This window comes from Podarcis erhardii (assembly GCF_964252035.2).
Source record: "Podarcis erhardii genome assembly, chromosome: 9".
Classification (NCBI taxonomy): domain Eukaryota; kingdom Metazoa; phylum Chordata; class Lepidosauria; order Squamata; family Lacertidae; genus Podarcis; species Podarcis erhardii.
The window spans coordinates 44,525,164-44,539,927 of NC_138512.1; the positions used below are offsets into that span (position 1 = coordinate 44,525,164).

Here is a 14,764-nt window from a genome sequence, read left to right on the forward strand (position 1 = left end):
GCAGCAAATCACGACCCACACATGCGCAGACGCGGGTTGCGTTCTGCTCATGTTGCGAATGGGGCTCCAGAACGGATCCCATTCGCAACCAGAGGTACCACTGTACAACTCCCATTATCCTTTACCATGCTCTGTGGATTGGTTCCCCCTGCCTTAGAAGAAATACCTGCAGCTCTCCAGTAATCAATGTGCATAAGCTAGAGACGTGTGTGTGTGTGTCCTACCATCATCATCAATAATAAAATCCCACCTTTTCCCCAGACTGGGACTTAAGGCAGCTTACAGATAAAATAGGAATAGCTAAAAACAGATTTATGTTTTGGGTTGGGAGGAGTGTCCACCACTCATCTTATCTTACTTCATTTAAATATTTTTATCCCACATTTTCATATAAGGTGCTTGGCATACGTACCAAATAAAATACCAACTTTCCCAAGCCCTCTGGTTGAAACAAAAAGGGCAGGGGGAGAAGCTGGTCAGGCCACTTCCAGGGGGTGTAGCACAACCCTTCAGCTGGGTGGGAGTGATGGTGGCTGACAGCGAACACAGCAAAGGAGGAAGAGAAAAGAAGGGGTGCAGGGGCATACACAACATAGATAAAAACTAGACTTAAAAGTAGCATGGGGGTGGGGCAGCACCAGTAACAGAGCAGGGCTGTTGGAAGTGTGAAGGCCAAGAGCCCTGGAAGGGTAAAAGGCTTACCAGAAGGGGCACCATGTCACTGCTGCACAGGGTGGGCAGCTGGACCCAGGGCATGATGGGATACCGTTCTATTCTATAGGTCTGACAATGTCACTGATTTTAGGAGGCTGTTTTAAGAGGCCGTGCCCTTTTCTCTGACCATATATCTGTCAACACCACCCTCCCTCTGCTGCAGCAAAACACAAGGACACAGGATGAAAGAGAGCGTGCGATGGACTTTATTAGGCAAGGAGGATGCAGTGACATTTTTATGGCAACAAATCTAAGATCAAAAGTTTATTTAGGTCACACTGCAAGTGGCTGCAAGCGCTACAGCTAATGTCTGGCCGTTCAAAAAGGCAGGAACTGACAATTCTCCAGTAGTGCATTACAAGAGACTATATTGATCAGCCTTGCTTACACAAAATGTCAAAGTAACTTTAATTCCAATTTATATTTAGAGTACAATGGCTTGTAGCAAGCATTTCCCCAAGTGCTCAAGCTAGATCAATATTTATGAAAAACCTAGGAGACAGCTTTCAATATATAAAAATAGTTGATGCCCACTGCCACCAATACTTATGAATTTATGAAACATGATGACACAACCCTACCCCAAAATTACTCAAGAAAAATAACTTTGCTTCTGAATAATGCCTGGAAACAAAAATTACCTCAGCCTTCCCACACTTCCAACTTATGCTGTAGACAGAGCATTAGGTCTCAACCACATTTCCAAGTTCCCTGAACTAATGTGAACCCTCACATCCTTTAGTCTCCAAGTCTTCCAATATCTTTAGCCATACAAATCTTTTCTTGATCTGCTGCAAATTGCTCCATTCCTTTTGATTCCTAGTAAGCTTTGCTATTTGAAAAGTCTAGCTGTGTTATTCCAGTGCCACCACACATAAAAATTCACTAAGTACACAAAGAGTTCCTCTCAAATGCTAGCTCCACCATAAATGTGGGCTTATGGCCAGATGCTAAGCACGTTTACCCGGAAGTTAAGGGCCACTATGTTAAAGGGGACTGACTGCCTCTTAAAAGTGTGCTTACGTAAGCAGCCTTAGTCATCCGTCTCCTCATAGTGTGCATAGCCGCTGGCATAGGTTCTTCCTAAATTCAAGTGACCAAACATACTGGTTGCCTCCGTTTCCGAATCCCTCCCTCCTTCCTCCTCCTCCTCGTCTTCATAGTCATCCTCTGCTTCGTAATCATCATCTTTGCCAGCCGAAAGGTTCTTCCAATAGGCATCATAGCCGGAAGCCCCGTCAGCCTCTTCGCCTCCTGTCTGTCGGCCAAACCTCAGAGAGCGTGCTGCAGAAAGAGAGGAAAAGATCCTGTCTTTGTTTCACTTCCCATCAAGGAAGGTGGGTGTTAAATAGTTCAGGTAAAACCCCAACAACTCTACCTTACATCTATTTTCACATGTGTAATTCTCATGATTGCACCGTCAAATAACACTAGAAGCAGGTAAGGCATTATCACAAATCCGTAAGAAACCCATTCATTCATTCATTCATTCATTCTTTGTCTTCTTTAATTTTTTCTCCCCCTCCTCATTTACAGGATCATTCTGGTTAGCCAGTGTGCTCCTGGTGAAATGAGGCACAGAGGCTTCTCTGCGGTTTACACCCTTTGTGACGGAGATGAAACCATCCTCATCTCGTTGCATTAATTCAAAAATACGCTACCAGATTTTATGACAAATCTTTTGAACAGGGAAGAACATGGACTTCCCAGTACGAGGTTTGCTGCAGGTGATAAGGGTAATTGCAGGTGGAAATGGTTACCAGTGTTAGAATAATAATAATAACTAATAAATAATAATAATATCTTTATTGTCAATGTACAACCTGTGTACAATGAAATTAACCGAGCCTCCCCCCCAAAACACATTCTCATTGCACTCTGTGTGCTTGTCGCACAACACACCAACCTCGAAAGTCGGTTGCATATATTATTTTCCGTTCAGCAGCCTAACAGTCCATGGATAGAAACTGTTTTTTAGCCTGTTGGTACGACAGATTATACTTCTATAACTCCTGCCCAAGGGTAGAAGATTAAAGAGGTGCTGGCCAGGGTGTGAATCATCCCTGAGAATTTTTCTCTCTCCTAAGGCAACGATCCTTTGCGATGTCATCTAGCGGGCTCAGGGGACAGCCCATGATATCAAGTGCTGTGTTCACCACCCTCTATAAAGACTTTCTGTCCATGGCTGTCAAGCCAACATACCACACTGTGATACAATATGAGAGCACACTTTCTATTGTGGACCAGTAGAAGGTCATCAATTGTTGTTTAACATTGTTCTTTGGCAAGACCCAGAGGAAATGGAGTCTCCTTTGGGCCTTCCTCAGCACCTGAGTTATACTGTTTATCCAAGTTAGGTCTTCACTAAGGTAAACTCCTAGGAATTTAAAGGAAGAGACTCTCTCCACACAACCCCCCCCCCCACCGATATACAACGGGGCTAGTTCCCCTCTCTTCCTCCGAAAGTCCAACACTCAGGTATATAAGCTAATTGCCAAATGGCAGCTTTAATCTAGGTTATGGTCACCACAATGGAATGTCTAGGTGCCATTGGGGTGGGGTGTTAAAATTAATTAATATACTGCTTTATGTTTTAATGCAAAAGTTCAGCGCGGTTTACAGCACATTAAAACATCAAATAAAACAATCCAGAATAATAACAAAATCAAGCTTCAAGAAAAGCTTCTCTAAGTGACATGATTAATATAGCAGCCCCGTAGCAGAAGTACTCTAGGAAGCATATGGGGTGTAGTGGTTAAGAGTGTCAGAACAGGACCTGGGAGATAAGGGTTCAAATCCCCACTCAGCCATGAAGCTCACTGGGTGACCTTGGGCCAGTCACAGCCTCTTAGCCCACCTCACAGGGTTGTTGTAGGGATTAACTGAGGAGGAAGGTAAACCATGTACTCCTTGGGAGAAAAATGTGGGAGATTAATGCAATACACAAGCTCTTCTGCTTACCTGCTTAAGAAAGCTGCAGGGGCCAGCCAAGTGGAGATGTCAGCTGCCAACCTAGCATCCAGAGATCTCCACATGGTCGCAAAACATGCCTAGTGCCTGGGGAATTCTGAATGCCATTTCCAAAGGGAAACTTACTTGACATGCTCAGGTCCTTAGTCTGTTGCGTTTCATGGCCACACTTAGGGCAGGGAGGCTCCCTTCCCTTCTCTTGTTTGAAAACCTTACTCCGTGCGTGATCATCGCAGAAACAAGCCTGCAGGTTATATAAAATAAATAAAAGAAAAGGGGAAATATATCACAAAAGAACAGACTGCAATCGGAAAAGAAGCCCCACGGAGAAACACAGCAGACTGCCCAAGCTGAGTAGCGATGGGATACATACCACTACCATCTAGCAAGCTCCATTTGAATCTTTTTAATTCACTAAAATATATGCAGCCCGCCTTCTGCACAAAAGCTGGTTAATGACATTAGGGGGAAACAAGAATAGTTCCTCCTCTTAAGTATTTGTTTGAGTGGGGCAACTGGATGGAGACATTTCAGTCTAGCTGGCGATGCAAGACTCAGCATAAATCAGGGCCCGTAAGGACAGCTGTGCCCCTTCCCAATCTACTCAACCAGCTCCTCTTCAGAGCCGTGAGCAACTGCAGGGGAAGTTGGAGTAACTGAAATTGGGCTCTTCATCCCCATAAAGCCCTTCTCTGTCATGGCTACGGATCTTTGGACTCAGCTGCATGCCAGTGGTGGGCAGGACCAGAAGCAAAAGTGAATGGGACAAGGAATGCGTCCCACACCTTTGTACAACAGGGTGCATGCCAGCCATTCAAAACTCAAAGAGCTTTCTACAAACACACATGCACAAATTCTCCATCTTTCATCGAGGCAAACGAGAGGATTTAATACAGTCCAAGGACACAATTTCAGCCAGGCGACAGACAGCACTGGTGCACCAGAGGGAGTGGTCTGGGGAGAGGGGCCACGAGGCCCCCTTCCCTGGGGCAAATGATTCATCAGAACCCCGTGAACGATAATACTAGCAGATATATAGAAAATGTGCAGGGTAATGAGATGTTATCTCGGCTTCACGCAGAAGCAGCCTGGTGCAGACGGCAGCCAGGCAAAGATGAAAGGTTTTTGCATTTTGAATGAAAGGAAACCAGCAGAGGGAAAAGGCTGCGGCAGTGCTGAGGCTGTAACAATGAGCGAAGGAAGGCAATTTTAGCAACTGGGGTTTAGAAGGACTGGAGGGAAGGAACACCAAGTGTCTAGGAACACAGCATGGAGGTTACATTAATCAAAGAGAGATGGGAACAGCACCCAGATAACTTCTTTGGGGAGGCGGGTGGGAATCAGGAGACGTTTTTTGATGCATTGTGGAGAAGGACATGGCAAGAACCGCCAGCAGCTTTCAATGTATATGAGAGCTGTGAGCCCGATACATCTACTTTCTAAATGCTTTTGCTGTTACCTTACAACGGAGACATGAATGCTGCCCAAGTCGATTACAGGAAACACCTATTAGGCAAGATAAAAAAGGCATGCTTGAATAATGAGATTTCATGGCTTTGCTCTTTTTCTTTTGCCTTCTAAGCCAAGGTCAACTATTCAGTTCAATGGGTAGCCTCAGGCTTTCCATGACTGCGCCTCTTTAAAGTACAAGGAAAATGAACACTCTGCCTCAGCCGGAAAAAAGAAGCGAACAGACATTTTTAACGATGTCCCTACAGAGCTCAGGCCCAACGTTGCTCTTCCTCCCTTCCTGAAAGCAGAGGAAGTCCTCTTGACTGGAAGCAACAGCTTGTACAACAAGGACGAGCAGAATAACTAGACTGAACAACAACAACAACAAATAATGTGGGGGACTTTACAAGCAGTAATGCTGGAGGAGAAGTGCAAAACTCAGGCACATCACAAACCTGGCATTAGTGCAAGGAGGGCCTAAACACACAGGGCTGATCACCAGCCTGGCTCTCCTTGAACTAAAACAACAACAACAATTTATTACTTATAACAACAACAACAACAACAACAACAAGAATCATTTATTACTTATAACCCGCCCATCTGACTGGATTGCCCCAGACACTCTGGGAGACTTCCAACGTAATAAAAACATAGCAAAACATCAAATATAAAAAACTTCCTGATACAGGGCTGCCTTCAGATGTCTTTGGAAAGTTATGTACAGGCAGTTTCCATTTTAGGCACATCTAACTGACATGCAATCACCGATGTGCGGGTCTTTTTCAGCCTGGTAGAAGGCAGAATGGAGGTGTAATGAGGTGGGGTGTGCTTATTATATGCACTCCACTGATGCACACAGGGGCCAGGAACAGAACCCCAATTCAAAATGGTTGCCATCTGTAGTGGTTTAACTGTTTGACATCTGATGGGAGGGTGTTCCACAAGGCAGTCGCCACTACTGAGAAGGCCCTTTGCCTGGTTCCCTGTAACTTCACTTCTCACAGTGCGGGAACTACCAGAAGACCCTCAGAGCCGGATCTCAGGGTCTGGGCTAAATGATGGGCGTGGGGTCACTCCTTAAGGTATACAGGGCCTAGTGGTGCACACTCTGGGCTTGTGAAAGGGACACATCACAACTAGATCCTGTACTGGCATTGTTCAGTACCCAACTTCATCTGCAAAACACTGACCCATCTTACTCATGGTATGGGGTTGGGGGAAGGTTGCTACATTCCACAAGGCACTGGCTGAAAGTTCGCTACCAAACTACTATCTGGATATGAGCAGAAGCAGTTAAAAGCTGGTTCACCTTTAATAAGGGAGACTTTCAGGGATATAGCTTACATTTAAAGGTCTCGGCTTCCAGGACTTGGCAGCTGGCCTGATGTTCAAACTGATCATCTTCGCAAAGAAAATTGTGGCAAAAACAGCAGCTGAATATTCTGCCTCCTAGAAGATTCAGCAAGACACAATGTAAAGGATCAAAATCAGTCCCCACACTCCCTAGCATCAAAAAACAAGCAGATGTCATGAATCAATTCTAGGAATGAAAGAAAACCTGGCCTGTCTTGCACCAGATAGAAAAATACTGTGGATTACAGTGGTACTAGCCATTTGTGTAAACAAGATGTTTTATAATATTAATTGCATTTTCCTGGTTAGGTTGAGATGGCTTGGTCACGGAATGACGAGACCACCATATTAAAAGAGATTTTATTGCACAGCAGCATCTAAACCAAATATTCCAGCTACATCTGCACCCACCCCACCCCTCAAAAATAGCCTAAACTAACAGTTCAGTTCTATACATGTCTTGCTGCTTTTGGTGGATTGCAGTCTAAGGTGGTACACTGTTAAGGCCATTGAGATAAAGAGGAGAAAGCCAATGAAACACCTTTTCCTGAAACTGGAGTGGTGGTGGGGGGTGAAAGGAAGAGATATGCACAACATCCCAAGAGGATACTGTAATTTTGCAGAGTTGATGGTTTAGCACAGGCTTTTATGACTGCTGGTAATGATAGCTAGCAGCACAAATTACCTTGGTAGTTTGAAAACTTCCCTCCTGTGTAATATACTTTCGGACAGACAATGTGTCAGTGGGAGGGAGTTCACGTGATAAATTGCATCATGAGCTGCAGCCAATCCAAACAGCCTGTGCAAATACTCCCAAGGGATAGCCAGCTAAGTCACAGGCACTTAAGCCTACCAGTTTCAACAAGTCTACCCCGAGTACAACCTTAACACACATCCTCAATTCCTACACATAGAACGAGTAATAGTTTTCTTGCATGTGTCATCTGAAAAGGGATATGTGAAGGGGTCTGCCTCTCCTCCAATTTTAGGATTCTCTACTTCTAGTGAAGTTGTTTTCAATTCATAAAGACTTGCTACGGCAAGGAAACTAGCCCTGTAGCCACCTTCCTTTGGTAATTGGTGAGCTTTCCAAATGCAAGTGAAACAAGAGAACACACCCCTCTAACTGGTGAACAACTCACCGTGATCCCAGACACCTCTCTCACATTCAATGCACTCTGCGTCGGCCAGAGGACAGATACAAGCATGGGTGCTAAGGCATTTCCTGCCATGGCAAACCCAAGCTTCACAGAAATCACATATGGCCCCCTGCAAAAGAAGAACCCACACATTACTATGGACTTTGGCAGACCTCTATATAAGCACCAGCTCTGCTGAACAAGCAAAGACCGGGCATGCATTCCAGGCAGCGGCAGCAGGAGGGAGTCATTCTGAAGCAGTGGAAGGCAATTTTGCTCAGCACTGCCATCCATCTCCCAAATGCATTCCATATTCTCAGGGCTCTTTTTTTTTTTTTTTTGCAAGACTGCTAAGTGCCCATTCCTAAAGTACATTACATGAAATTGAATCCCATTGATTTTCTTTCTGTGTTTTCTTTTTTAATCCCACACGCTACTCTCAGCAACCAGAATTGCTCGGAAGTCCTCGCTAAGGAACGCGACAGACCCGGACAAGATGTTCCAAAGTATGCAAGCAGCCTGCGTTCCACTGGCTACTCCCCCCACCCCCCATGAATTGGCTCTTGCTGCGCTGTCTCATCCAGGGAGCCATGCATGTGGACAACAACAGAGCTGCCCATTATGTTCATACCAGGCAATGTATTCAGGGAAGCTTTGCTTATTTGCAAAAGGATTTGAACTATGCAGTTTGCTTGTGACAGCACAGAACACGCAGAAACAAGGAAGTCAAACTTCAAAAGAAATACCGTATTTACTCGAGTCCAATGCACCATCGCACCTCAATTTTCAGAACCTTGAAACCAAAAAAAGGAGTTGCTGGCAAATGTAAATGTCCCATCGAATCTAACGCAGACCTTAATTTTCGTGTCGTAATTTGGCCAAAAAAAGGTGAACATTAGATTTGAGTAAATACGGTATTTTAAAAATGCATAATCTTGTTTTCCTCTCCTCTATATATGGGCTAATAGTGTTTTTTGTCTTGAGTTACCTTCCCATGATTCCAGGCTCAATTGTTACCTTTCATGGAAGCAATGTGTTATCTCTCTTGAAACGTGAGACTCTGAAGTCCAAGACTGGGATATTCATGACTTTGGTTGCAAGCTGCCTTACAGATAGGCATGGTCGTGCCTATTAATTTGAAAAGGGCTTAAGTATGCACAATGATCTGTGCAAATGTTACCATTCCTGCATTTTCCTGCAGTCCAAACAGGTAACAGTGGCTGAACCTCAACACTGAAATCCAGGGCTCTGCAGTCGAGGGGCCTCCAAATGACCACCCAGGCAACAGAAGGCGATGGAGGGCAGGGGCACACAGACTCCCAAATCAGCATCCTGTCTTATTTTTAAAAAACATTTTATAGCCAGGATTCAGAAGGTTCTGGTTGCTAATTTGAATAATATTTTTTTTAATGTTTATTCCAAAATACATGTGTTTACCTTCAAGATAGCAGAACCAAAGATCACGATGGTGCTATGAATTTAAAATGTGAAACTGTGCATGCTTATGAGTTTGTTTGCTTTTTATTTACCAGGGTTGGCAAACTATTTTGGCTTTTTGCTCCAATATAACAGGAATGTAGAAACCATTGTAATGCATAGAATTGCAAGGGAGTCAGGAAGGCTGTGGAAGAGCAATGTTATTTTTATTTTTATTTATATTTATTATTATTATTATTATTATTATTATTATTATTATTATTATTATTATTATTATTGTGAGCTTCACAACTCCCTCTGTGTGGTAAGACCACCACTCCAGGGTTGAAAATTACTGAGCTGCACCACTGGGTAACAAGAAAAGAGACATCAGCACAGTTGGGCAAGTAATCTCTTCAAACTTTAGTTGCACTTATCACATATTCTAAAACTGATGTATTGTTTCCAGATACATACCACCATAGAAAGCCCAGTGCTGTACACACCAGCATGTTTTATGACACAGTCTGAAGATTTCATCATGCATTTTGTTTTGCCTATTACAGAGAGAAAAGAAATATTACACACACACACACACACACACACACACACACACGAGTGTTCAGCAACACTAAAACGCCATAAAAAGCCATAGCATTTGTCTCGTTCAGTGTTTACAAGTGTTTCAAGCTAAGGGGGGAAAAGTGAGAGTAAGGACTACCATACAAGGGATCTGAGCAAACTGTGGTATTTTAAATTGCTCAAATCAATACACATCTGATCAAAACAATGAGTTGGATCCAGCAACACTGTGTTGTAAAGACTTCTGGCTATGTGACCAGACTTTCACTCCCTCTTCTCCCCTCCACCACTGGCTTGCAACTCACCAATTTTTCGTGGGTTTCTCTCAACCCTCTGGAGCAGATTTGGTGGAGCAAAAAGAAGTCCTGTTGTGCAGACCATAGTCTTTGCACTAATACAACAGTCTTATTGGATACAACCGAATAATTTATTTTTTCAGATAGTTCACCATCTTAGAAGAGGCATTCTTTATTCATCATGGATGGGGGGTGGGGAACCTGTTGCCTTCCGGATATTGCTGCATAATTGAAAATTGACCTCGCTTGCTGGGGCTGATGGGAATTGGAAGTCTGGAGGGACAAAGGTGCCAGAGTCCAGAAACATCTGGAGGACTGCAGGTTCCACATTCCTGCACTAGAGAGGCTGCCTCTTCTGAAGATGCACCCTTTCATCTGCAGTTTTTACAACTGCTTTATTAAAAATAATTTGCTGCATGGTTAAAGGTGCTGATAGTTTAGACTGAACAATTAAAAGCAGCTAATGTTTTCAGCCCCAGAAGGAGCCCAAATAAGGTAACTTTCCTGTCGCGTTTGAGGGTAAATAACCTGTGTCCCTCCAGATATTGCTGGAGTCGCTACTCCCACCAGCTCCAGCCAGCGTGGCCAATGGTCAGGGATGATGGAAACTGAAATCCAGCCACATCTGGCACCAACAGAGTCAAAATATGGCTAAGTTTGTATAATCAGGCCACAATGCAAAAATAAAATTCTAAGCACAGACCAATTGTAGGAACACAGAGAATTAAGAGAAAGACTTACCGCACTGTGCGCAAATGGGAAGCTTCTGGACAGAGCTACAAAAGTAGCAAAAAGCTCTATTTTTCTGCCGTCTGTCAGAATAAAAAAAGGGTGAAACAAATAAATGAATGAAGTCCGTTTAAAATGGTGCCAAAGATGTTACATGTAAAGGAAATACTGAATGCGCATTTACCTTTGACATTTATCACATTCCTGTAAGAGAAAGAGAGCTTGTTTTACAGGAGTTCCCATTTAAATTCAGAGTTTATAAACTTGTGAATTCACCTGCCACAAACACAGTTCGTTGGTCCTTTCCCCACTTTGAGTGCCCCGTGCAAATACAAACACACAATGAAGGTGCAACAGTCAGTGCTGCAGGTGGATTATACCCATGTGTTTGTATACGTAAAGTCCTTCTGGTATCGCCAGGAGGGCTCCAAAAGCTTTGCCCTGGATCAATAACCAGCTCTTATTTGTACTTGCCGCTACCCTCCCCCTGCCCTCCCCCTTCCTTTGTGAAAACCAGACAACTTGAAGAAGAGCTGAAGAAGAATTTCACTCTCTCTGTGTGTGCAACGGGAACTATTTCATTGTTTAAGAAGATTTATAACATCCGGTGTCTTTTACAAAATCTCAAGGTTATATGCTTAGGATCTAGTTCTGCTCGTTTCAGTCTGATAAAGCACTGTCAATCTCACCCTCCTCTCCTTGACACTGGGAGAGGAGAAGAAGGAATTTTAAAGCCATTATCAGAAATACATCTCAATATTTACCATGGAAGCATTGCAGGGATGTTTAGCCAAATCAATGTTGCCTCTTGAAGCCCTTATCTGCTTCTCCCGTTCTTTACGGCTCTCGGCCTTCTTGCGAGCGCCAGTCTTCTTTTTAGGCATTCTTCACTTTCTGGGAGACAATGTTTTACTCAACAACATTTGACGAAGAGTGATTGGTATCCTCTAAAATGGATGCTAAACGTAATTTTTAAAATCGTGACATATTCCTCCCTTCCAGATTTTTATTTTTATTTTGGAATGTGCCCATAAACACGCATTAGCAATTCTAATCACCGACCACTTGCCCTTCAGGTGCTGATAGGCTACATCTCCCATCATCTCTGACCACTGGCTAGGCCAACTGGGGATGATAGGATTTGGGAGTCCAAGTATTTCCCCATGAACAACGGGTTCATGAGTGTCTGCCCTATGGTGATATTGCATTCCCACAGAAGCTGGGATAGGACAGTGTGATTCAAGTGATAGCCTGTGGGTTATACATTGTAAGTTGCTGGGAGTCCCAAGCAGAGAGAAGTCTTAATTAAAAATAAAGAATTTTAAGCTTGTTTTTAAAAAATTAGATTGGACGGGAATGATGCATATTGTACTAAAGAAAGATATATATTTTTCTTATTATTAATGTGGGGAACTCATATAAGCTGGTTAGCCTTCTATACAGTATTTAAATTGCATTAAAAAGTCATATTTTATATTCAGAATTGCATACCAAGCTGCCTGCTGGCAACAATCATTATTCTGTAGACTGACATCTATGACACTGAATACCCAATATCACATTACAAACTAGGTTTTCTTCCTGCTTAATGTCAATTTAGCAATAAGAACTTCAATCTTTGGTATTTATACATATCATTCTAGGCATTTATTACACACCTTGAAGCACTGTAATAGCAATTTGTGGAAAAATTGGATGCTTCAAAAAATGTCAAGAGCATATTGGTCGTAAGCAATGCTACCACCTAAAATTATTCCTTCTGTCACGTACTCAGGGGACTGAACCCATATTATGAACTTTTAGTTATATGACAGCAGCTACTCAAGTCATTCATGGAAAATATTGGCAGCTGCTGGAATCGTTTATGTAAAATATTGGAGGGCACCAAACACACTGAATCTAAAATCATAATAATGCAGAATTATACTGCATTGGCTACATGGGGGGACTGGAACAGTTACTTCATCAGCTGATAGCTATTGATCAATTATTGTGCGAAGTGCTATATACCCCAGTGTACAACTCTACCTTGAAATGGTCTAAGATTCTCATCTTATCCCCAAATCCCTGTTTAGGATAATTAGGAAAGGGGCAAGAAATAAAACTGCCCTGGTCAACATACCTCAAAAAAGGATATTGCAGAGATGAAAAAGATGCAGAAAATGACAACCAAAAAGGTCAAGAGGTTGAAGCAACTCCCCCTGTAAGGAAAGGTTACAACAGCTTTTGAATTTTGTGAAAAAACAAGGATAAGGGGAAGGGAGGCGTGGCATAGACTAGAGGGTGTAGATAGAGAAAATGTCCCCCCTCCCCTGAAATGGTGGGAAATTCAGAACAGACAAAGGGAAGTCCTTCTGCATACAGAGTAGTTGTGGAATTCAGTATCAAAAGATGTGGTCATGGCCACCAATGTAAACAGCTTTAAAAGGGGATTAGGCAAATTCATGGGTGAAAATGCTACCAATGGCTGCTAACCATTATGGATATATACTAGGGGTGTGGAGGCTAAACAATGAGGCAAACTGGAGTGAAACTCAAATACAAAACCTATTTGCCAAATGGCATGTTAAACCTAGGTAATGGTCACCACAATGGAATTTCTAGGACAGGCATAGGCAAACTCGGCCCTCCAGATGTTTTGGGACTACAACTCCCATCATCCCTAGCTAACAGGACCAGTGGTCAGGGATGATGGGAATTGTAGTCCCAAAACTTCTGGAGGGCCGAGTTTGCCTATGCCTGTTCTAAGAGGTGCTTTCCCCTGCCCCTCCAAGATTAAAAAGCTGTAAATGAATTGTGTAGATCCGTCAGCACAATGGAGGTGTCTGCCACCATCCTAGCATCCAAGGAAGTCCACATGGTCGCAACTGGACCTAGCATCCAGGAGAATTCTAACACTGTTTTGGGGGCTTCCCCTGTCAAAGTATGACATCAACACACATGTACATGAGACAGGAGCTCCACAAAGCCTTGTCACTTTGTTTTTCTGAACTTTGTAGCTCTGTAATTTTCTGACCATTGTAGCTCTATGTTTGCCTATGTCTCAATCTTTTCCTAGTTCCATGGACTTTGCACGAAGTGAGGCTAAATTAAAGGTTGCCCCTGGAGTAGTAACAAGAGCTCTGCATTATTTTTCGCAAAGCACAATAGTGAATGATTTTTAAAGATGTGCTTTAAAAAAAAAAAAAATCTATGCTGCTCTGCTTTAGCAAACAACAAAGATCTTCACAACTCCAAGGCAGTGTCCTAGTCAGTCTCATGTTGTGAGGCCTATCAGGGATCTGTACAGCCTATTTCAGAGGACATAACCACCAGCAGAAAGGTTTTTTAAATGCACAAGCACAGCACTCAGTCACCTCTTAATGATTTAAAGGCAAGAAGGAGTGAGATAAACCCCTGCTTCCCACCCTCCTCCAAAATGTGAAGCCAAAATGGAGGCTTAAGTCCTTTTTGCCTAATCAATGTATTGCCCTAATATGGATTGCAGAAGAATGTTCCCCTGCCAGAGTTCCTAGGCCTATTTGTCTGCAATTTGACAGGCTTAACCCACTCTTGATTAAGTTTTATCCAGTGTCTGTAAATTTCATCTGCTTCCACCAAAAGTCAGGGGATTATAGCCATATTTAGAGTGTCCATTAAGGCAAATGGAGAAATAAGTTTTACACTGAGTGCCATGGAACCCAACACACAGACTGGAGCAGAGGAGACAGTGATTCAGAAACAGACCAGATTTAAAAATAAAAAATACACAGACACAAGGCAACTCTTAAGGCCACCCTCAAGATCCTCCGATGCCACACTGGCAGTTTTCGGTGTTCCTAACCCTAAAACTTCAGTAACCACTTTATAGTGCTTAACTACAACCAATGTAAACTCACCAAGAACATATTCGGTCATTTATTTTGAGGTATTTATATATCACTTTTCAGATGAACCTGACAAAGCAGTTTTACATAAAAATGTGAAACCCCCAGAGTTATATGTTTACTGGTACAACCTCCCCCAGTGCAGAGATTTTTGTCTTTCAAAATTTGTCAAGCAAGAGTCATTGCCTTGTGACATCACAGGGGCCAGGCTTATGAGGTCAGGATACTGGAGAAGTGACAGCCC

General features: G+C 43.0%; 1 protein-coding gene across 4 annotated transcripts in view; it reads right to left on the bottom strand.

The window, feature by feature from the left end:
- Positions 1 to 897: 897 nt before the first annotated feature.
- Positions 898 to 14,764, bottom strand: part of ZNF330 (zinc finger protein 330) — a 33,499-nt gene continuing 19,632 nt past the window's right edge. For 2 of the 4 annotated variants that reach the window (XM_081876146.1, XM_081876145.1), the window contains exons 2-10: positions 11,419 to 11,548; positions 10,839 to 10,858; positions 10,667 to 10,737; positions 9,525 to 9,604; positions 7,635 to 7,761; positions 6,484 to 6,588; positions 5,144 to 5,190; positions 3,811 to 3,928; positions 898 to 1,998 (exon numbers count right to left, since the gene is read on the bottom strand). In XM_081876146.1, the coding sequence (XP_081732272.1) occupies positions 1,748 to 1,998; positions 3,811 to 3,928; positions 5,144 to 5,190; positions 6,484 to 6,588; positions 7,635 to 7,761; positions 9,525 to 9,604; positions 10,667 to 10,737; positions 10,839 to 10,858; positions 11,419 to 11,538 (939 nt within the window). In that variant the 5' untranslated portion in view covers positions 11,539 to 11,548 and the 3' untranslated portion in view covers positions 898 to 1,747. Of the gene's footprint in view, positions 1,999 to 3,810; positions 3,929 to 5,143; positions 5,191 to 6,483; positions 6,589 to 7,634; positions 7,762 to 9,524; positions 9,605 to 10,666; positions 10,738 to 10,838; positions 10,859 to 11,418; positions 11,549 to 12,776; positions 12,856 to 14,764 lie in introns of all 4 variants that reach the window. The other 2 variants (XM_081876144.1, XM_081876143.1) reach the window with 2 other exon arrangements.